This window comes from Leucoraja erinacea, chromosome 4, assembly GCF_028641065.1.
Source record: "Leucoraja erinacea ecotype New England chromosome 4, Leri_hhj_1, whole genome shotgun sequence".
Lineage (NCBI taxonomy): Eukaryota > Metazoa > Chordata > Chondrichthyes > Rajiformes > Rajidae > Leucoraja > Leucoraja erinaceus.
The window spans coordinates 53,919,089-53,943,972 of NC_073380.1; the positions used below are offsets into that span (position 1 = coordinate 53,919,089).

The 24,884-nt window shown below is 46.7% G+C and overlaps 1 protein-coding gene across 1 annotated transcript in view; it reads right to left on the reverse strand.

The window, feature by feature from the left end:
• Positions 1–14,714: 14,714 nt before the first annotated feature.
• The window catches only part of LOC129696423 (cadherin-2-like), a 107,512-nt gene continuing 97,342 nt past the window's right edge, over positions 14,715–24,884 (reverse strand). The window contains exons 14-16 of the mRNA XM_055634304.1: positions 22,115–22,254; positions 20,427–20,591; positions 14,715–15,539 (exon numbers count right to left, since the gene is read on the reverse strand). Of these exons, the coding sequence (XP_055490279.1) occupies positions 15,330–15,539; positions 20,427–20,591; positions 22,115–22,254 (515 nt within the window). The 3' untranslated portion in view covers positions 14,715–15,329. The remainder of the gene's footprint in view (positions 15,540–20,426; positions 20,592–22,114; positions 22,255–24,884) is intronic.

A 24,884-nucleotide genomic window follows, 5' to 3' on the forward strand; every position in this document is an offset into this window, starting at 1 on the left:
GTCGACCCAAAATGTCGCCTATCAATGTTCACCTGAGATGCTTCCTGCCCCCGCAGAGTTACAAATTGACAAATTGGGAGTTAAAGGGGAAGAGAGTACAGGAAAAGTTACAAAAGGCTCAATTCGGGAGTATTTTGTAATTTTCCCCGTACTCACTTGGGAAGGAAAGTTTGAGAATGGATAAGAGAGTAAGGTCAGGGCCCGGTGCGAGAGGGGAGGTGAATACCGAAGTCAAAGTGCTGTATATGAATGCGCAAAGTACCTGTATAAGCCGAGCGTGAGGCTCAGTTAGAAATTGGCAAGTATGATGTTGTGGGAATTACAGAGACATGGCTGCAAGAGGGCCAGGGCTGGGAACTGAATATTCAAGGTTATACGTCCTATCGAAAAGACAGACAGGTCGGCAGAGAGGGTGGAGTAGCTCAGTTGGTGAGAAATGAAATTCAGTCCCTTGCAAGGGGTGGCATTGAAACAGGAGATGTGGAGTCAGCATGGATAGAACTAAGGAATTGTAAGGGTAAGAAGACCCTAATGGGACCTATCTACAGGCCCCCAAACAGTAGCCTGGATATAGGGTGCAAGCTGAATCAAGTTAAAATTGGCATGTAGTAAAGGTAATGCTACGGTTATTGTAGATTTCAACATGCAGGTAGACTGAGAAAATCAGGTTGGTACTGGACCCCAAGAAAGGTAGTTTGTGGAGGGCCTCCGTGATGGATTCTTAGAGTAGCTTGTACTGGAGCCTACCAGAGAGAAGGCAATTCTGGATTTAGTATTGTGTAATGAACCGGATTTGTTAAGGTAACTCGAGGTAAAGAAGCCATTAGTGACCATAATATGATAAGTTTTAATCTACAATTTGAGAGGGAGAAAGGTAAATCAGAAGTGTCAGCATTACATTTGAACAAAGCGAACTATGGAGGCATGAGGGAGGAGCGGGACAAAGTTGACTGGAAAGATACCCTAGCAGGGATGACAGTGGAACAACAATGGCAGGTATTTCTGGGAACAATACAGAAGGTGCAGGATCAGTTCATTCCAAAGAGGAAGAAAGATTCCAAGGGGAGTGGCTGACAAGGGAAGTCAGGGACAGCATAAAAATAAAAGAGAAAAAAAATATAACATAGCAAAGATGAGCGGGAAGCCAGAGGATTGGGCAACTTTTAAAGAGCAACAGAAGATAACTAAAAAGGCAATACGGGGAGAAAAGATGAGGTACGAAGGTAAGCTAGCCAAGAATATAAAGGATAGTAAAAGCTTCTCTAGGTATGTGAAGAGGAAAATAAATAGTTGAGACCAAAGTTGGACCCTTGAAGACTGAAAAAAAGTGAATTTATTATGGGGAACAAGGAAATGGCAGACGACTTGAACAAGTACTTTGGATCCGTCTTCACTAAGGAGGACACAAACAATCTCCCTGATGTACTAGTGGGTAGAGGACCTAGGGTAACGGAGGAACTGAAGGAAATTCACATTACACAGTTAATGGTGTTGAGTAGATGGATGGGACTAAAGGCTGATACATCCCCAGGGCCCGATGGTGCCAGGGTACTTAAGGAAGTGGCTCTAGAAATTATAAACACATTGGTGATCATTTTCCAGTGTTCTATAGATTCAGGATCAGTTCCTGTGGATTGGAGGGTAGCTAATGTTATCCCACTATCACAGGCAGGAGAGGGAAAACAAGGAATTATAGACCAGTTAGCCTGACATCGGTGATGGGGAAGATACTGGAGTCAATTATAAAAGATGAAATAGCGGCACATTTGGATAGCAGTAACAGGATCGGTCCGTTAGCATGGATTTACGAAAGGGAAATAATGATTGACTAATCTTCTGGAATTTTTGGAGGTTGTAACTAGGAAAATGGACAAGGGAGAGCCAGTGGATGTAGTGTACCTGGACTTTCAGAAAGCATTTGATAAGGTCCCACATAGGCGATTAGTGGGTAAAATTAGGGTACATGGTATTGGGGTAGAGTGCTGACATGGATAGAAAATTGGTTGGCAGACAGGAGACAAAGAGTAGGGATTAAAGGGTCCCTTTCAGAATGGCATGCAATGACTAGAGGGATACCGCAAGGCTCGGTGCTGGGACCGCAGCTGTTTACAATATACATTAATGATTTAGATGAAGGGATTAAAAGTAACATTAGCAAATTTGCAGATGACACAAAGCTGGATGGCAATGTGAACTGTGAGGCGGATACTATGAGGATGCAGGGTGATGGACAGGTTGGGGGAGTGGGCAGATGGATAGGACAAGTTTAGAGGGATAGCAGATGCAGTTTAATGTGGATAAATATGACGTTATCCACTTTGATGGCAAAAACAGGAAGGCAGATTATTATCTAAATGGAGTCAAGTTGGGAAAAAGGGAAGTACAATGGGATCTCGGGGTCCTTGTTCATCAGTCACTGAAAGTAAGCATGCAGGTACAGCAGGCAGTGAAGAAAGCTAATGGCATGTTGGCCTTCATAACAAGTGGAGTTGAGCATAGGAACAAAGAGACCCTTCTGCAGTTGTATAGGACCCTAGTGAGACCACACCTGGAGTTTTGTGTGCAGTTTTGATCACCCAATTTGAGGAAGGACATTCTTCCTATTGAGGGAGTGCAGCGTAGGTTCATCAGGTTAATTCCCGGGATGGCGGGACTGTCATATGTTGATAGAATGGAGCGGCTGGGCTTGTATACTCTGGAATTTAGGATGAGAGGGGATCTTATTGAAACATATAAGATTATTAAGGGTTTGGACACGCTAGAGGAAGGAAACATGTTCCCGATATCGGGGGAGTCCAGAACCAGGGGCCACAGTTTATGAATAAGGGGTAAACCATTTAGAACGGATATGAGGAAAAACTTTTTCACACAGAGAGTTGTGAGTCTGTGGAATTCTCTGCCTCAGAGGGCGGTGGAGGCTGGTTCTCTGGATGCTTTCAAGAGAGAGCCGGACAGAGCTCTTAAAGATAGCGGAGTCAAGAGATATGGGGAAAGGCAGGAACGGGGTACTGATTGTGGTAGATCAGCCATGATCACATTCAATGGAGGTGCTGGATCAACATGTCCCATCAACACTAGTCCCACTCGCCTGCATTTGATCCATATCCCGCTCTGGGCAAGAAACTGTGTATTTACTCTATCTATTACCCTCATGACTTTGTACACCTCTAAAAGATCACCCTCTCATCCTACAGCGCTCCAAGGAATAAATGCCCAGTCTGCTCAACCTCTCCCTATATCTCAGGCCCTAAAGTCCTGGCAACATCCTCGTAAATCTTCTCTGCACTCTTTCCAGCTTTTTCAAACATCAAACCTCCATAAACTGGGATTTACATTATAATGTTGATTTTTCCATTATTGTGTGGGCAACTTTGCAAGACAGAGATACAAATGGAGTTGTTTAAGAAAGAACTGCAAATGCTGGAAAAATCGAATGTCGCCAAAAAGGCTGGAGAAACTCAGCGGGTGAGGCAGCATCTATGGAGCGAAGGAATAGGTGATGTTTCGGGTTGAGACCCTTCTTAACTGACTTGTAAAGGCAGAGTGGAATGTCATAGGGTGTGGAGAGATGTCAGCATGTGCCAGGACACATGGCTTCACAGGTGTTTGTAATTGCTCAGGTGTGTTTAAATTTCTCCTTAATGCAGGTATGAGAGAGCTCTCAGCACCTAGTCTTTCCTCCAGTCTTTACATCACCTTTGGAAACTTTTACTGCTGTTTATCAACATAAGGACCAAAGTTGTGCCAATGAAAGTCAAAGAAGCCATTATGAGGCTGAGAAACAAGAATAAAACTGTTAGCGACATCAGCCAAACCTTAGGCTTACCAAAATCCACTGTTTGAAACATCATTAAGAAGAAAGAGAGCACTAGTCACAAGAGGCTGGCAGGCCAAGGAAGACATCCACAGATAATGATAGAGTTCTCTCTATAATAAAGAAAAATCCACAAACCTGTCTGCCAGATCAGAAACACTCTTCAGGAGTCAGGTGTGGATTTGATGAGATGAATCGCTAATGCCAGGCTAGCAATGGAAGAGCTGCAAGCTGCTATCAGCAAATATCTATCTGCTCACCCAGAGGGGGCATTTATTGTTGCGGGTGATTTCAACCACTCCGACCTTAAAACTGTACTCCCCAGGTTCCATCAACATGTCTCCTGCCCAACCAGAGGAAACAATATTCTGGATTTAGTGTACACTAATATTACTGAAGCCTACAAAGCCCTCCCCCTCCCCCTCCCCCCACCTGGGACAGTCTGACCACCTCTCCCTGTTCCTGCTCCCCAAATACACACCTCTGATCAGACGTGTGAAACCTACCATGAGGACAGTGAAGGTTTGGCCTGAGGGGGCTGTCTCTGACTTACAGGAGCAGTTTCAGCAGACAGACTGGAGTCTCTTTGCTACCCAGTCCACCTCCAATTCACAAGTGGACATCAACTCGTACACCTCAACAGTTCTGGACTATATAAAATTCTGCACTGACAACGTCACTACCCACAAGGAGATAAAGACCTTCCCTAACCAGAAGCCGTTGATGAGCAGGGAGGTCAGACTCCTACTGAAGGCTCGCGATGCTGCTTTCAGATCTGGCGACGCTGAGGGATACAGCTCATCCAGGGCCAATCTGAAAATGGGAATTAGGACTGCTAGCGGGTGGAGCGGTGGAGGAGCGCTGCTGCTGCTGCTGCTGCTGCTGCGGCCCGACCGGAGATTCTGAGGCTTCAACTGCAGGTCTGCGGACGGCGGCACCGGGAGCCCGCGGGTCCCTGGAGGGAGACCGCTTTTCAGGGCTCTCGCAACGGCGACTTCTCCCGCCCGAGTTGCGGGGTCGAAGAGCTCCTGGAGCGGGGCCTAACATCACCGCCCCGCGCGGCTTGGAATGGCCGCGGGACTCTGCGAGCGCACGCCGGGGGCAATAACACCAAGACCCGGTGTGCGACTTCGCACCACCCGGCGTGGCTTTAATGGCCGCGGGACAATTGCCATCGCCAGCCGGGGGCTTTGACTTTGACTCTGACATCGGGGGGGGGGGGGGAGAGTGCAGTGGAGAGATAAGTTTATTTGGCCTTCCATCACAGCGATGTGATGGATGTTTATGTAAATTATGTTGTGCCTTGGGTCTATTTGTTTGTAATGTATGGCTGCAGAAACGGCATTTCGTTTGGACCTCAAGGGGTCCAAATGACAATTAAATGTATCTTGTAAACTCAATCATAAATGGCTGATTGAGGAGCATTTCCATAACAACTCTGACCCCAGGCGCATGTGGCAAGGAATCAAATCCCTTGCCGATTACCAGAAAGTTAACACCCCTCCCCCAGACAACGCCACCCTGCCTGACGAGCTAAACCACTTCTATGCTCGCTTTGACCGGGACAACAAAACCCCAGCCATTAAAGTTGCTCCACCCCCGAATGAAAACCCTCTCAGCCTCCACCTCTGCTGTACAAGATGCACTGAGCAAGGTGAATGAGTGCAAAGCTGCCGGCCCCGATGGCATCCCTGGCCGGGTGCTCAGGGCATGTGCTGGACAATTATCCCCAGTCCTCGCCGACATTTTCAATCTCTCACTGGCCCAGGGTGTTATCCCCACTTGCCTCAAGACATCAACCATCGTGCCAGTGCCCAAACAGTCAGCTACAGGGAGTCTCAACGATTTCCGCCCAGTGGCACTCACCCCTGTCATTGCAAAGTGCTTTGAGCAGCTGATCTTGGCTCACCTCAAAGCCTGCCTCCCCCCCACACTGGACCCCCATCAGGTTGCCTACCGGACCAACAGGTCTACAGAGGACGCCATATGTCACTACACAGAGGACGCCATATCGGCGGCCCTACACTCTGCCCTGACCCACCTGGACTACAACAACTCCTACATCAGGCTGCTGTTCATTGATTTCAGCTCTGCCTTTAACACTGTCATCCTCGCCAGCTTGATCACCAAACTCAGTGGACTTGGCATCTCCACCTCCCTCTGCAACTGGACACTGGACTTCCTCACTAACAGACCAGTCTGTTAGGGTCAATAATCTCACCTCCTCCACTATAACACTGAACACCGGAGTGCCACAGGGCTGTGTGCTCAGCCCTCTCCTCTACTCCCTCTTCACCCACGACTGCATCCCAAAGTACGGATCCAACACCATTATTAAGTTTGCTGACGATACCACGGTAGTAGGACTGATCAGCGACAACGATGAGTCAGCCTACAGGGAGGAGATCAAGCACCTGACAGCCTGGTGTGCCAACAATAACCTCGTCCCCAACTCCAAGAAGACGAAGGAGATTATTGTTGACTTCAGGCACACCAGAGGAGGCAGTCATACCCCCATCCATATAAACGGGACTGAGGTGAAGAGCGTCTCCAGCTATAAATTCCTCGGAGTACATATCTCGGAGGATTTGTCCTGGTCCCTCAACACCTCCAAGTTGATCAAAAAGGCACAGCAGCGTCTTTACTTCCTGAGGAGGCTCAAGAAAGCCCACCTGCCCCCCCGGATCCTGACCAACTTTTACCGCTGTACCATAGAGAGTATCCTGACCACCTGCTTCATGGTATGGTACAGCAGCTGCACTGCTGCGGACAGGAAGGCACTACAACGGGTGGTGAAAACCGCGCAGCACATCATTGGTGCCCCGCTCCCTGCCATGGATGCCCTCCACCGAAAACGGTGTCTGAGACGGGCTGGGAAGATCATCAAAGACCCCTCACACCCCAACCATGGACTGTTTGCCCTCCTCCCATCAGGGAGGTGGTACAGGAGCCTCAGGTCATGTACTAGTAGGATGAGGAACAGCTTCTACAATAATACAATTACACTGCTGAACTCGGAGTCCCGCCGATAGATTTCTCTGGTCCCTCCGTCCCCATTGTTTAATTATTCTGTATTTTTTGATTATTCTGTATCTTCTCTCTTTCTATTTTTTTTATTTCTTTATGCACAACTACTACGGACTGACGCAAAACTGCATTTCGTTGTACTCATACTTGCATTTGTGCGATGACATTAAAGTTGAATTGAATTGAATTGAATTGAAGATTAATAGCCCTGTTCCGCTGTACGAGTTAATTCCAAGAGTTTATTCTCCCGAGTTTAAAAAATCAAATTAGTGGTAAGCACGGAGAATGAACGTCACGGTTACCTCGGAGCTCGGGGACGTCTCTTAGATGCTCGTAAAGATAACGGCAGATAAGCACGGGAAGACTCGTGCAGATTTTTCAACATGTTGAAAAATGTGCACGAGAGCCCCGAGTACCGACGAGTGGCCATTACCGTAAATCTCCGAGTTCGAATCAGGGCAAACTCGGGAGAGCTCTTGGAATGAATTCGTACCATGGGACAGGGCTTTAACTTATATCAGAGTGTTGGCAAGAGCAAAGAATGGAGGAGAGAAGGAACTGCCCAAGATCCAAAGCATACCACCTCATCTGTGAAACACGATGGTGGGAGTATTATGGCCTGGGCATGTATGGCTGCTGAAGGTACTGGCTCACTTATCTTCATTTATGATACAACTGCTGATCTGATTTGATCTGTCAATCACCCGATCTGAACCCAATTGAGCATGCCTTTTATATGCTGAAGAGAAAACTGAAGGGGACTAGCCCCCAAAACAAGTACAAGCTAAAGATGGCTGCAATACAGGCCTGGCAGAGCATCACCAGAGAAGACACCCAGCAACTGGTGATGTCCATGAATCGCAGACTTCAAGCAGTCATTGCATGCAAACGATATGCAACAAAAGACTTTCATTTACATGACATTGCTGTGTCCCAAACATTATGGTGCCCAGAAATGGGGGGACTATGTATAAACACTGCTGTAATTTCTACATGGTGAAACCAAAATGTATAAAAATTGTCATTCTTAAAATCTGACAATGTTCACTTTAACGTGTGATTTTTTTCTATTACAAATCTCAAATTGTGGAGTACAGAGGCAAATAAATAAATGATGGGTCTTTGTCCTAAACATTAAGGAGGGCACTGTGGATTCATGCAGTGTGGAAACACTGGCCCTTCTGCCCAACTTACCCACACTGACCAACATGTCCCATCAACACTAGTTCCACCTGCTTGCATTTGGTCCATATCCCTCTAAACCTGCCTTATCTATATACCTGTCTAAATGTTTCTTGAACGTTGCGATAGTACGTGCCTCAACTACTTCCTCCGGCAGCTCATTCCATAAACCCACCACCCTTTGTTTAAAAAAGTTGCCCCTCAGGTTCCCATTAAATCTTCCCCCGCAACCCCCATCACAAAGAAGGGGCACCAGTACCTTGAGTTTGTTAGAAATGTAGAGATCTGGCATGTGTCAAATACTCTAACAAACTTCCGCAGGTGTACTGCAGCAAGTGTCCTCACCAACCTTTCCCCACACACCTGGGAAGTTTCTCCGTGTCTGCTCTGTCCAAATGCCGCAGCTGTTAGAGGTGTAACGTGGTTGTGGGACGGGTATGGACAGGATCGGCAGTCTGGGAGAAGCTCCTCCCTGGGTCTGGAATATGGGAAGTGGAGCCAGCATTTTGCCATAAATGCTATGCGCCTTTTCTGATGATTTCACCAGGATAACGCCTATTTTATGATTGACTGCCTAAATCAACTAAAAGGTTGTGCTATTTTCTCTAGTTGCACCGTGATTACAATGACTTTTACAATGTTAACACGTTAATATTAATGTTATTATTAACGTGTTAACATAGTATAACTTACAAGAAAACATCCAGCACTGGGGGCACCACTGTCGGTCGTTCATTCCTTCGTGCTGCTGCCCCCCTGGTTCAGTTTTATCCAAGATCTATTTAAGAAAGAACTGCAGATGCTGGAAAAATCAAAGGTAGACAAAAATGCTGGAGAAACTCAGCGGGTGAGGCAGCATCAATGGCGAGAAGGAAGAGGCGGCGTTTCGGGTCGAGACCCTTCTTCAGACTTATGTGTGGGGGGGAGGCGGGAAAAGAAAAAGAAGAGGCGCAGACAGTAGGACTGGGAGAGCTGGGAAGGGGGAGCAGGAGCAGGGAGAATACAAGGGCTATCTAAAATTAGAGGTCATTTTTGATACCGCTGGGGTGTAGACTATCCAAGCAAAATACCCAAGCTTGCCTCCTCACTACATTTAGTGCTGGATCCAGTTGCAAATTTGAGTTTGAGTGATCTGTGCAAGGCATTCATTGATGCTGTAATTCCACAGTAGAAATTGGAAAACAAATCTCTCAGAGGTTTTTTAAAGAAATACACAGAGGAACATAGACCAAGCAAGTCATCATTATGGAAAAATGATGTTGACAGCAACGTCAACATTGTAATGCAGAAAACTAGAGATGAAGTTGCATGTAACAAAATATGCATCTCAATGTGTGCAGTTGTTTAAGGAAATGGCACCCGAGATTCCGCTACCTCCTCAGCCCTTTTTGACTAGGTGGAGTACATGGTTCTCTGCTGTACTATGCTGCAAATTTTGAAGATAAAATAAATTGTCAACTGTTTTGAAGAAGAATCTGCTGCAGTCAGGATCGTCAGTGAAATCATGTAGAAAAAGACCCCCACTGCGATCTTGTGTTTATTGCTTCTAATTTTGCAAACTTCCTGCAAGCTATCACTTCCCTTGAGAAACGTGGCGAAACATTAGTGAATAACTTGCAGGTTTTCAACAAAGTAACTGAAGATATTCGTAAGGTTCCTGGCAATGAAGGTAAAGACATACAAGGAAAATGTGAGAGAGTGATTTAACAAAGATCTTGAAGATACAAAACATAACTAAAGTTATCAAAGGTAGTTCTAATGCACAAGATATTGATATGAGTATAGTCTGTAGCTTGTTTTGGGTATACACCAGTGACCTCAGCTGGGGTAGAAATAAGTTTTTCAGAGCTGAAGCATATTCTGTCTGACAGACGGCATAGTTTAACACCAGATAATTTGAAAAACATGCTAGTAGTTATGTGCAATGAGGCAACGTTGGCCATTTAATGTCGTATACCTTTATATTATCATTTTAAACCATATTTTGGTGCAGGAAATAAATGCCTTTTTTGGCAATAAATGCCTTTTCGTGCCTTTTTTGTAATTTTATTATGCCCTTTTGCCTGCCCACGTCAGTTTTTTAGTGCCTAAACATCCTGGCTCTAGTGGAAAGCATTCCCCAATCCTGGGCTCTCATCGCCCCCTGATGGAAGCTCATCACATTGCAGCAGCCCAGAGACTGTGTGTGTGTGTGTGTGTGTGTGTTTGTGTGTGTGTTTGTGTGTGTGTTTGCGTGCGTGTGTGTGTGTATGTGTGCATGTATATATGTATGTGTGCAAGTGTGTCTGTGTCCAAGTGCATGCATGCATATCTTGTCTAAATGCATGCATGTATGTCTGTGTAAATGTGTCTGTATATACGCGTTTGTTGTGTGCGTATACATGTGTGTCTGATTGTGTGCAAGTATACATGCATGCAAGTGTGTCTGTACGCACGTTGGTGAGTATATGACTATGCATTTAAGTCTTGTGTTTATATGAACATTGTGTAAATTGGACAGTTTTGTCCGTGTCTGTGCCACTGTGTCTTCGTACAAGTGTCCGTGTATGTGTTGTGTGGGACTGTGTGTAAATGTGAGCATCTAGGTGTCGACATGTGGCCGAGAGTGTGCATGTGTGTGAGACAATACACGTGTATGTGTTTGGGAGTGTGTGCCTGAATCTGTGTATTACATGTGTATGTGAGTGCATGTGTGAGTGTGTATGTGTGAGTGTGTGTGCGCGCGTAAGTGTGCGCTTTTGAAAATGAAATACCTCACTTATCTACATTGAACTCCATTTGCCATTCCTTTGGCCACTTGCCTTGCTGATAAAGATCCTGTTGTTATTCTTGATAGCCATCTTCACTGTCGACAGTGACGCCTATTTTAGTGCCGAGTCTATTTAGGAAAGTAGAGGCTCTGTCGGGATGACATCCATATGTGGGCCCTGGACAGGTCATCCAAGATGTTAACACTGCTAACTCTGTTATCAGCAAATACCAATGAAAACTGGTGTGACGCCTCCAGACTTTCTGAAGACAGCCATTAAACACAAAGTGCTGGGTCTGGCATAATCCGTGGAGGAAATAGACAAGCAACTTTGCAGGTCAGGGCCCTTCTTCAGAGTGATGGAGCAGGGGGAGAGAAAGCTTGAAATGAGAGGTGGTTGTAGCTCAGGCCCTCAAGCTCTGGCAACATCCACTTAAATCTTCTTGGCATTCCTTCTAGCTTAATAGCATTACCTTATAGCATGATGGCTAAAGCTGAACACAATATTCCCAAATGCATCCTCACCAACGTCTTGTGTAACTGTCCTTGATTTAGGCCAAGGACAGGGACCAGGAAGGGCTGTTGGCTGGAGTCAGCAAGATAAAGGAGATAGTGATGGACTTCAGGAAGCAAAGTGGTACACATACCCCAGTAGGCATTGACGGTGCTGGAGTACACATAGTTGAAAGTTTTAAGTTCCTAGGAGTAAATATCACTAGTAACTTAACTGGACGTTACTGGACTTTATCTTGCACTAATCATTATTCCCTTTATCATGTATCTGTACACTGTGGATGGCTCGAATGTAATCATGTATGGTCTTTCCGCTGACTGGATAGCACGCAACAAAAGCTTTCCACCGTACCTCGGTAAAGGTGACAATAAACTAAACTATCTCAGCTAGTTAAGCAACTATCTCCCCTAGTTAAGGGGGGGGGGGGGGGGGAGGCAAGTGATAGACACAAAATGCCAGAGTAACTCAGCGGGACAGGCAGCAGCTCTGGAGAGAAGGAATGGGTGACGTTTCAGGTCGAGACCCTTCTTCAGACTAGGCAAGGGAAAGGGAAACGAGAGATGTAGAATAAAGGAATGACAGATATGCGAAAAAAGTTATGATGATAAAGGAAACAGGCAGGTGGATACAGGCAGGGAAGAGGAGGAGGGGTTGATTGGCAAATGGGCAGAGTAGGTGACACCGGCTAGAGGTGAAAAGGAGACAAAGGGGTGTTGGATAAAGAGAGAAGAAGGACAGTGGTGGAAAGGTGCTCTGACCGGGGTGGTGGGGCACAGGAGGGGAAGGGGTGGAGGGGGGCATTACTTAAAATTGGGTTTTAAGCTGCCCAAGCGGATTACGAGCTGCTGTAGATGGGGCATATTGGTCGGTGTGGATAAGTTGGACCAAAGGGCCTGCTTTAAAGCTGTATGACCACGACTCGGAAATAGGCCCTTCGGCCCACCGAGACCGTGCCGACCAGTGATCGTACACTAGTCCTTGTACACCTTGTACACTAGCAATATCCTACACACTGGGGACAATTCACAATTTTTTAACTGAAGTTAACCAACAAATGTGCACATCTTTGGTGTGTGGGAGAAGGCAGGAAGAACATACAAACTCCATACGTACAGCACCCCCTAGTCACTGTACAACATAAAAACAAATGTTCGATTAATCAATACAGGGGCTAAGTTTTCTCTGGGAGGGCAGCGTTAGATATTCCAAATGGGCCAAGGAACACATGGGCAGGGAGGCAGAGGCCCAGGTTCGAACCAGACTACGGGTGCTGTCTGTACGGAGCTCGTACATTCACTCCAACCACGTAGGTTTTCTTCGGCAGCTCCGGTTTCCTTCCACACTCCAAAGTCGTACAGGTTTGTAGGCTAATTGGCTTGGTTTAATTGTAAATTGTCCCGAGTGTGTGTGGGACAGTGTTAGTGTAGGGATCACTGGTCGGCACGGACCCAGTGAGCCGAAGGGCCTGTTCCTGTGCTGCATCGCTAAAATAAACTGAGTACGTTCATGCAGGCTGCACTTGGGTTAAACAAATATTCTTCCTTCAATGTTACCAGGCTGAATCCTTACAATAAAACTCTGCCCTCAGAGACGTTCATGATTTCACAGGGCATTGCTGCTAATCTTGCGTTTAAGAGCCCAAATATTAACAGCCCAGTAAGTCTAACTCTCCGAACGCCCCAGAGAATTACTCTAGTGATACCAATCTTATTTGTAGCACCATGCATCAGCAGTCTTTAGGAAAGGTTACCAATAGGCTGCACCTTGTAAATGGGATTGCAACAAATTCAATTTACTTTGAAGTGATCCGGGGGAAGTGTTAGAAAGAGATGGAGAGAGTGTGCGGGGAAGAGAGTGCGAGAGAGAGGGAGAGAGAGAGAGGGAGTGCGAGATTGTGAGAGAGTGCGCGAGAGATAGGGAGTCGGAGGATGTGGGAAAGAGAGTGACAGAGTAGCAGGGAGAGTGTGGGAGAGACTGTGGGAAATAATGAGCAGGAGAGGGCATGGGAAAGAGATGGAGAGAACATGGGGAAAGAGAGACAGAGTGAGGGGGTTGGAGAGGGAGAGAGAGGGGTGCAGAGAGAGAGGGGGAGAGAGGGAGGGAGAGAGAAGGGGGAGAGCAAGAGAGAGGGGTATAGGAAGAGTAGATGGGGAGAGAGTGTGGATATGCGAGTTTAGTTTAGTCCAAAGATGCAACACGGAAACAGGCCCTTTGGTTCACCCTGTCTGTTCGAGCCGGCGATCTCCATACGCAAACACTATCCTACACCCTAGGGACAATTTACATTATTTACTGAAGCCTCACATCTTTGGAGTGGGGGGGTGGGGGGGGGGCGGAACAGAAGCACCCAGAGAAAACCCATGCGGTCACGGGGAGAATGTGCAAACTCTGTACATATGAACGGTCATGATCAACCCTGGGTCTCTGGCGCTGTATGGCAGCAACTCTACCGCTGCGCCACTAATCAGCTAAACCAGCATCTTCAACGTTCTGTCACTTTCCAGTCTCTCTTTGACATGAGAAGCTGCAAACCGATAAATGGTTAAATTCTTCAAACATGCTCGTGAAATAAAACCAATGGCAATAAAAAAAAATTCAAAAAAGTAGCCTTTAATTTACTTCGGGGGGGCAGAGGGAAGATCTCTCTCTCTGTATCTCTCTCTCTCTCTGGTGCACAGTGAAACACCATCACTTCTCCCTCTTGGTTTCAACAGTCTCATTAATCCATCTCTCCCCCTACCCCGTCCTTGCTTTTTGGTACAAATTATGTAAAACGTTTGTGCTAGTTAAGAATTACAAAGGAAAAAAAATGTCATCATTGTCATGGTCTACCAACGGCTCAAATCAATCTCTCCAGAAGCTTCCATACCCCATCGGTACTTGACCCAGAATCTGGGAGAGGAAGAAGGGGAAAGTGGAGTGGGAGGGGGATGGGCTGGGGTGGAGTGGGAGGGGGATGGGCTGGGGATGGGCTGGGGGGGGGGGGGGGGGAGGGTGAGGGTAAACATGCAACAAAAAAAAATGTCTTGCTCAATTTTTTTTTTGTCCTTTTTTGAAATTTTTCTTCCCAAACTTGTTCAGAAGATGTCGTCGACTACAGCTCTTAATATTATGTACATGTTTGTTTTATATAGCGGATTTAACAAAAAAAAGCACAACCAGAACAGAAAGTTCAGTAATCAGTTCATGGCTTTGGGGGAGGGGTCGAGAAGGTGGGAAAGGGAGGAGGGGGTGACGTTTTAAGAGCAACCCTTTCCACCCAAGTGTAAATTTCTCCTTCATCGTTCCCCCCCCCCCCCCGCCCCCCCCTCCCCTTCCATCTTAGGGAAGATGAGATTAAGGCTGCGCGGTATCACAAATTCAGAAAGTTATTCCACTGCCCAACTATGGAAACCAGTGTTTGATGTACGAATAGCTGTGTTTTTAAAAAAAAAAAGAAAAGAATAGACAAAAAGTGTATGAAATTTGGTGTCCATGGTATCTTTCTTCATACTGAAAGCAGAGAACAGCTCACCATTTTCTAACTTGTGTATCGATTTCTAACCGCATTTCCTCCCCACCCCAACCCCAACCCCTCCGCTTTGCCTGGGGTCGCGGGGAGGAGAAAAAAAAAAAAAAGAGATAACCACTTCGAGAAAGAAAAAAAGGGTCACAGTTATTGTTAAACTTAAAGATTCAGATCGAGAAGTGTACAAAAAGGCACAAAATCCCAGTGCTTCTGTACGTTGAAGTTCAAACGTGACAAAGAGTTCTCATAATCAATTATTTTCTCTCTATAAAACAGCTTTGATTGACCGATCATCCCGCGACGCCCTTTACGCAAGTTACACCAAAGCTTTTGACAGGCGGCGGTTAGAATTGACTAGAGAGAGTTAAAGCCTAGGCTTTTGTCCAGTGAGGGTGATGTGCATGTATGGTCTGTCGCACAGATCGGTTTAAAAGAGTTCACGGTCGGCCATGTTTAGTTCCAGGGCAGGGTGGGTGGGGGTGGTGGGGTTTGGGGGTTCGTTGGTTGGTTTGCTCGCTCGTCGCTCGAGGGCTCCTTAGAGATCGCTGCCTCCTCCGTACATGTCTGCCAGCTTCCTAAACCGTGGGCCCCAGTCATTCAGGTAGTCGTAGTCCTGGTCTCCTCCAGAGCTGGTGGAGTTGAGGGAACTCAAGGAGCCTGCCATCGAGCCACTGCCCTCATAGTCAAACACCAGCAGCGAGTCGTAGGGCGGTGCGGTGGGGTCGTTGTCAGCCGCCTTCAGACCCTGCAACGTTTGAACGCAAGATTAGAACATGTAGCAATGTTACAAAATTTTGAGATTTAAAAAATCAGTCTGCAATTTATCCCATCAGATAAAGCATAACAATAAGTTTAAATTGACACCAAATTCACGTTTGAATCTCAAGTATTAAAAAAGTTATGACATGGTCATACTCGGAAATTAGCATCTTGTTCCCTATGATTTTCAATGGACACAAAACGTTTCGTCAACAGGCCATTTCTTAAGGAGAAGATTAACATTTTTAAATACTATGTGTCCAAGATTATTCACTACAATATAACATGTTTTTTATATCTAATTTACATTAATTCATAGGCCAAATGGAAGGAATTTAGTGTTCAATTGCTGTAAATAAATGCCCATTTAAATCGGCTTTCTAGTGGGTTCATGTGGAACGCGCTGGTTTAGAACGTTGACATAGCGCTGGATTAGTGCCCTTCCGAGAAAAATCTGCGGGATATAAAAACCAAAATGAGCCCATTTGATATATAGGGTTATATATTGCCCATTTAATGTAAAAATAAGGTCATATAATTGTTTGCCTATGACACCTGGGGCTGCTAATCAAGATTATCGAGGCCTATAAAACTAATAATACCTTTTGGGATATCAATCTACATCTTAAAAAAAAAATGCATTGACTGGGCTGTGCGGCCCCAACAGCTGAAATTGCGTGACAAGTGAATTCCACAAAGATTCAAAACCAGCCTGGCTGAGGGCAGAAAGATTCAAGGTTTTGTAACTACCTCATCTCATATTTGACAAACGGATCCTGGGGGTGCACTACAATGTTTGAACGGAAATTCATAAGTGATAGGAGCCGAATTAGGCCATCCGGCTCGTCAACTCTACTCCGCCATTCAATCTCAACCCCATTCTCCTGCCTTCTCCTCATAACCTCTGACACCTGTGCTAATCAAGAATCTATCAATCTACATCTTAAAAATATGTATTGACTGGGCCGGCCCCAACAGCAAATTGTGACAATGAATTCCACAGATTCGCCACCCTCTGACGAAAGAAATTCATCCTCATCTCCTTTGTAAAGGATCCTGGGGGTGAGTGGGTTAATATATGAGCAGCGTTTGACAGCACTGAACCGCTACTCGCTGGAGTTTAGAAGAATGAGGGAGGGGGAACCACATTGAAACCGAATAGTGAAAAGCTTGGATAGAGCGAATGTGGAGAGGCTGTTTCAATTAGTGGGAGAGTCTGTGATCAGAGATCAGAGTCCAGCCTCAGAATTAAAGGACATACCTTTAGAAAGTAGGGACAATTTACAATTTCACCAAAGCTAATTAGCCTACAATCTCACACGTCTTTTGAGTGTGGGAGGAAACCGGAGAATCGGGAGCAACGGTCACAAGTAGAACATGGAACCCAAAGGCCTAGGGTGGCAAAGTGGCGCAGCGGGTAGAGTTGCTGCCTTACAGTGCTGGAGACAAGGGGTTCAATCCTGACTATAGGTGACGTCTGTACAGAGTTTGGACATTCTCCCATTGACCGTGTGGGCTTTCTCCGGGTGCTCCAGTATTCTCCCACACTCGTGTGGGATCGTTTCGGCAAATTGCAAATTGCCCCTAGTGCGTAGGATGGTGTTAGTGTACAGGACACTCGCTGATCAGCACGGACTTGGTGGGCTGAAGGGCATTGTGTCTTTAAAGTCCAGAAGTCAGGATCGAACCTGCGTCTCTGGTACTGTGAAGCAGCAACTCTACCCTCCCCCCTGCCCCCCGCCCCCCGCTAGCTTTATAACAGTATCATTCAATTATTAACACCCACCCTGCACAGACCTCCACTCAATTCTTTCAATCATAATCTCAAAACACACTGCTGACGCGAGGTTACCATCTGGCTAATGTGTTCCCTACAATTTATTTAACTTGATCAAACAAGGAACTGAGTGGATACATCGATATAATATTTGCATTCTTTAAAATAAATCTGGCCTTTGATAATGGGATTAGAGCTGCTGTCTAATGGATCAGACAGCATAATTTTTGTGGATGGCTACTGGATTTAAGAAATAGATATTCGTCTATTAAAAATACATCATGTACATCCCTGCTCGCTCCCCACTCAGTATCCAATATGACTTCCATGAATGAATGAATGCTTTATTGTCCCATGTGACAAGTCACAGTGAAATTCTTTGCTTGTGTACCCAAGGTATACAAATAGTCGCCACATAAAGGGCGCTGACAATTCACACCAGGATGGATAGGAAAGGTCGAGGAAAAGGTTCATAGGTTCTTGGAGCGGCATTAGGCCATTTGGCCCAAGTGTACTCCGCCATTCAACCATAACTGATCTCTTTCCCTTTACACCTCATTCTCCTAACCTTTTCCCCATAACCCCTCTCCCCCTTACTAATCAAGAATCAGCCAATCTCCACCTTAAAAATACCCATTGTCTCGGCCTCCAAAACCGTCTGTGGCAATGAATTCCACGGATTCTCCACCCCCTGACTAGAGAAATTCCTCCTTTAAAAAGATAAGTCCTTTTATCCTGAGGCTGCGCCCTCTAGTCCTAGACTCTCCCACTAGTGGAACTCAGATTCAGATTCAGATTCAATTTTAATTGTCATTGTCAGTGTACAGTACAGAGACAACGAAATGCATTTACAACGAAACTCTTTCCTCTCCACATCCAGTCTGTCCAGGCCTCCATATCACTCTTCCAGTGATATTTGTTTCGAGGGAACTGGCCCAATAGTGGGCATTGGAACTAACTTAGATGGGGCATCTTGATCTTATGGATGCGTAGGGCTGAAGGGCCTGTTTCCGTGCTCTATGATTCCATGCTTCACCAAGATGTTAACTGAACTAGTGAGGAGGTGATGTGGCGGCATGGTGACCCAGAAGAGCCCTCACAGCGCCATAATCTGCTCGTATACGTATTGGCCGTTTCGACAATCTTGCTGTCCCAACATTGTTCAGGGGTGGTGGAGGCAGGTACCATAGTGGCATTTAGGAGACCCAGGTTTGATCCTGACCTCGGTGCTGTCTGTGTGGAGTTTGCACGTTCTCCCTGCGACCGCATGGGTTTCCTCCGGATGCTCCGGTTTCTTCACACGTCCCAAAGACGTGCAGGTTTCTGGGTTAATTGGCCCTAGTGTGCAGGGAGTGGATGAGAAAATTGTATAACAAGGAACTAGTGAGAACAGGTGATCGATGGTCGGCATGGTGAGCCAAAGGGCCCGTTTCCATATTGTATGTCCAATCATAATCTGCTCGTCAACACATGATAATGGGAATAATATTTAGTGCATGATAAAGTCCAGTAAAGTCCGATCAAAGATAGTCCAAGGGTCTCCAATGTGTAGATTGGTCTGCTCTCTAGTTGTTGGTAGGATGGTTCAGTTGCCTGACAACACTACACACTAGGGACAATTTACAGAGGCCAATTAGCCTACAGGCCTGTACATCTTTGGGATTTGGGAGGAAACTGGAGCGCCGGAGAAAGCACACATGGTCACAGTGCCGCCCAGTACCTTGTGTCCCCTGTTGATCCAGTGTTTTGTAACAAAATATAAAATACAGGACCACCACTTATTTTACGCCAACTGGTGGTCCAGCACTTCCTTTAATCCCCCCCGGAGGTCCCCGCAAAACCATGGCGCCTAGGCTAGACAACCTGGACGTCATTGGGACTTCCACGGCTGATTGGCCCAGCCCAGCCGGAGACTGCAGATCTGTTCCCAGAGCCAACTTTGCATTCCATCTGTTGGCGCGGCCAATCGGATAATCCGGCAAGGCTCCAGAACCAAGAGTGCCGGAAAATCCGTGGTGGACGTGTACTAATACAATAAATTACTGCCCATCTGGGGCCTCTATCACTTGCCCTGCTCCTCCTCTCTGCCCATTAACCTGAAAAAGGGTCCCAACTCTCCACGTTCCCCAGAGATGCTGCCTGACCCGCTGAGTTATCTCAGCACAGTGTCTATCTCCAGTATATTTTGTGCTATTTTATTAACTGCTGAACTCTTTCTCCACGGTTATACCTGTAATTTACTGGAATTCCAAAGTGAATTATGTAATTTATATGCGTGATGCTTAAATGTAAGCTGTAAAATCAGTAATCATTACCAAATTAATGCAATTAATGACTTCAGTGGCCATGAGAGGTATACGGAGATGTATTACAACACGTTTAGAGATACAGCGGGGAAACGGGCCTTTCTGTCCACTGAGTCAGCACCGACCACCCAGCGATCGATCACCCTGTACACCAGCACTATCCTACACACGAGGGACAATTTACAGACGCCAATTAACCTACAAACCTATACCTCTTTAGAGTGTGGCAGGGAACCCGGGCACCCGGAGGGAACCCACGCAAGTCACAGGGAGAACGTACAAACTCCACACAGACAGCACCCGTAGTCAGTATAGATCCTGGATCTCTGTCGCTGTGAAGAAGCAGCTCTACCACTGTGCCACCTAGCGCTTGGCATCATGTTCGGCATGGTCACGGCGGGCTGATAGGCTTGTTGCTGTGCTGTACTGCTCTATGTCTAATCTTCTGGCGCTGTAAGGCAGCAGCTCTCTCGTTGCGCCACTGTGTGCCGCCCCGCCCCACCCCACAACTCGCCTGCACACTTCCCTCCACAGACGCTGCTCGACCTGCTGACCCCATCCGGTGGTCTGGGTCATTTTTAACTCAAAGTGGCAGCGTCTGCGGCCTGTTGTCTCTTCTTGACCTGTACAGGTGTCGGAGGTCAGTGCAGATGTCAGAGGTTACAGGGAGAAGGCAGGAGAATGGGGTTAAGAGGGAGAGATAGATCAGCCACGATTGAATGGCGGAGTAGACTTGACGGGCCGAATGGCCTAATTCTACTCCTATTCCGTATGACCTCCTGAGACGTACCTCGTTGATGAAGTCCCCGATGTCGCCAGGATGGGGGGCAGCCGAGCGTACGGGGTACTGAGGCTCGGCGTGGATGGGTCTCTCGTCCACACGGCGGATGCCCATGGGCTTTATGGAGTCGGGCTCCATCGTGTCGGGCTGCTGGAGTTGGCTCAGGTCGTAATCCTGTGGACACAGAGGTAGGTCGCCATGAGAGGCACATCTTATGCACGGGGTGTGTCAAAAAAACCCCATCTCCATTTCATTTACCAGTACAGGGGACAATTTACACATGAGGGACAATTTACAGAAGCCAATTAACCTACAAATAACTCCTTGAATGCGAGTGGAAACTCAGAGGTCACATGGCCATGAGGGAGGCACATGGTAAATGGTAGGGAATTATGCATACAGTTGAACAAAAAAAACCCATGGTTCCTTGAAGGTAATCTCATGTACCAGTACAGGCTTTTGGACTAGCCTTTTAAATCAGAGCATTGAGTATAGAAGCTGGGAATGTTAAAATTGTACAGGCATTGGTGAGACCAAATCAGTATGTATTTTGGGTCGCCCTATAGGAAGGATGTCAACTGAGATTTACTAGAATGTTCCTGGGAATAAGTTACGAGATAGGTTGAATAAGTTAATTCTCTGGAGCGGAGGTTAAGGGGGACTTGATAGAGGTCTTTAAAATCATGAGAGGGATACAGAGTTGACAAGCACCCGAATAGCAGGATTCAAACAAGAGGACATGGGGTCAGAATTAAGGGACAGAAGTTTAGCGCTAATATGAGGGGGAACTTCTTTACTCAGAGAGTGGCTAATGAGCTCCCCGTGGAAGTGGTGGAGGCAATGGCGCATTTAAAAATAAATTGGATAGGCATAGTGAGAAGGGATGGGGTTATGGTATAGTAGGCAGGGACTAAGGGCAAAAAAGTTCACAGGACGTAGGGCCGAGATGGCCGTTGCCTCACAGTGACACGGGGAGAAGTACAAACCCCAGCAGCACCCGTATCCAGGATCAGTATCCCTGTAATTGTTATCTGGTGGTATATGGTCACGGGGAGAAGGTACAAACTCCGTACAGACAGCACCCGTAAGCAGGATCAAACCCGGGTGTCTGGCGCTGTGAGGCAGCAACTCTACGGCTACGCCACCATATTCCAATAGCGCTTTTTCCAAGAACAGTGTAGATGGGTTCTTATACAGGGCAGCACAATTGCACAGCGCGTGGAGCCGTTGCCTCACAGTGCCAGAGCCCCCAGCTCGATCCAGACAACGCGTGATCTATGTACGTTTTCCCTGTGACCATGTGGGTTTCCCACATCCCAAAGACATGCGGGTTTGTAAGCTAATTATAGGTGTCAGAGGTTATGAAGGCAGGAGAATGGGGTTAGGAGGGAGAGATAGATCAGCCATGATTGAATGGCGGAGTATATGGGCCGAATGGCCAAATTCTGCTCCTATCACATGATCTTAATTGGCCTTCTGTGAATTGCCCCCAGCGTGTAGGGAGTGGATGAGAATGTGGGATAACAAAACTAGTGTGAACGGGTGACCGATGGTCGACAAACTCCACACAGGCAGCGGCCGAGGTCGGGATGGAAGCTGGGTCTCTAGCGAGTGGACGGTGCCAGAGTTGATGGCGGGTGTGCATGCTGAGTGGGTGGGACAGTGGGAAGGGTCAAATCCCCCCCCCTCTCGCTCACCTGGTCCTCTTCTCCGCCGCCTTCCTCGTCGTACTTGAGGATGTTATCACGCACGTCGTCCTCTGGGTCGATGAGCAGCTGTTTGGCCTGACGCTCCTTGTCACGGCGCTTCATCCAAATCACAAAGAGCAAGACCAGGACTAGGGAGGAGCAAGGAAGACGAGAGGTTTACCACAATGATCCCAGGAATGAGTGGCAACATATGATCAGCAGTTAACGGCACCGGGCCTGTCCTCGCTGGAGTTTAGAAGAATAAGAGGGGGGGGGGGGCTCATTAAAACTTACCAAATAGTGAAAGGCTTGGATAGAGTGGATGTGGAGAGGATGTTTCCACTAGTGGGAGAATTTAGGAACAGAGGTCACAGTCTCAGGATAAAAGGACGTTCCTTTAGGAAGGAGATGAGGTGGAATTTCATTGGTCAGAGGGTGGTGATTCTTTGGAAGTCATTGCCACAGACGGCTGTGGAGGGCAAGTCAATGGATATTTTTAAGGCAGATAAGATAGATTCTCGATTAGTAAGGGTGTTGGGGATTATGGGGACAAGGCAGGAGAATGGGGTTGAGGGAAAGATCGATCATCCATGATTGAATGGCGGAGTAGTGTTGATCGGCCGAATGGCCTAATTCTGCCCCTAGAACTTATGAACATGAACTCTCTATCATGTGCTCCTATCACCTATGAACGTATGAAGACTGGCATTAATCAGGAGGTCATGGTGCAGCTTTATAGGTCTTAATTTAGGCCACATTAGGAGTATTGTGTGCAGTTCCGGTCACCTCATTGCAGGAAGGAAATGGCGGCTTTGGAGTAGGTGCAGAAGAAGTTTACCGGCAAGATAGACATAAAAAGCTGGAGTAATTCAGTGGATCAGGCAGTTTCTCAGGAGAAAAGGAATAGGTGATGTCTCGGGTCGCAACCCTTCTTCAGACTGTGTTGGGGAAAAGGGAAACAAGAGACATGAAAAGGTACAAAGAACAAATAAATAAAAGATATGCAAAAGGAAAAAATCAAAGCCAGCAACGATGATCAAGGAAAGGTGGAGCCCACAATGGTCCATTGTTGGCTGTGGAGAAGGTGATAACGAGTGGACACAAACAGTGAAACTCAGCATGACAACAGTTGAGATGAGACAATAGAAGTATATAAAATTAGTAGAGACACAATCAAAGACAAAACTGGGCTAGACATGTCAAACAGCAGAGGGCAGAGCTAGAAGGTGAGAGAGGGATGTGCGGGGCAGGTTCCTTTTTTAAAATTTTTATAAAGAGGGTGGTGAGGGTGCTGCCAGGGTTGGTGGTGGAGGCAGATACGATCGTGGCATTTAAGAGGCTTTTAGATAGGCACATGGACATGCATGGAATGGAGGGATATGGCAGATGAGACCAGTTTAACGTGGCTCTGTTTTCGACACAAACATTGCCTTCGTTTCAAGATAGTGGTGGTCGGAGGAGAACATCGGTGCGGCCAGGATAACGGGCCTTTAAGGTCAAGATAAGACTGCCCTCTTACAAACTCTGAACCTTTGTTGACACCAGAAACGTGACGACTGTTTTTATGAATTCCACTATTCTTACTCCATAATTGTTGCACTTTTGTACTTATCGTAGAGGGCCCAGGGGGGAACGTAATGAACCCACAGTCACAGGCCACAGACCACACAGTGAGTGCGTGAACCCAGCAATCTCAGTGTGGGTTGCAAACCTACAATCCTCCCTGTCTATATTTATGTCCAAGTCTTTGGACTTTTACATTAGACTTTAGAGATGGAGCGTGGAAACAGGCCCTTCGGCCCAGCGTGTCCGTGCCGACCAGCGACGCAAGCACTATCCTACGCACTAGGGACAATTTACAATTTTACCAAAATCAATTAACCTACAAACCCGCACGTCTTTTGGAGTGTGCGAGGAAACGGGAACACCTGGAGAAAACCCACGCGGTCACGGGAAGAACGTACTAACTCCATTCAGACAGCATCCGTAGTCTGGATTGAACCAGAGTCTGTGGCGCTATTGAGGCAGTAACTCTATTACTGCCACCCTATAATAGCCATTTTTATAATTTACAAACGGCATAAATCCTCGATGAACTCCACAGGTCACAGACCACACAGTCTGCAACTCAGCAATCTTGGTGCCATCTGCCAATTTACAAACCAGCCAATCTACACTTCATGCTGCCTTGGCAAGGCCACCAGCATAATCAAGGACCAGTCTCACCAGGGTCACTCCCTCTTCTCCCCTATGCACACTGGGAGAAGAGTGATAACGCACACCTCCAGATTCAGGGGCAATTTCTACCCAACATGATCCATCCTACCAACCCATCCTACCAACAACTAGAGAGCAGTACTGACCTCCCATCTACCTCATTGGAGACCCTCGGAGTTGCTTTAATCGGAGTTGCTTCACTGGATTTATCTTGCACCAAACGTTATTCCCTTTATCGTGTATCTGTACGCTGTGGGTGGCCTAATTGCAATCATGAACAGAAGGCTGTGGAGGCCAAGAGTAGATATTTTTGAGGTGGCGATTGATAGATTCTAGATTAGTATAGGTGTCAGCGGTCATGAGGCAAAGGCAGGAGAATGGGGTTGAGAGGGAAAGATGGATCAGCCATGATTGAACAGCAAAGTAAACATGATGGGCCGAACGGCCTAATTCTGCTCCTCGACCTTATGAACCTGAAGAAGGTGATCAGAAAATTGCAGCAGGATCCTGGTCAGTTGTGCATCCGAGTTGAATGGTTGAAGTTTAATACAGATACGTGCAA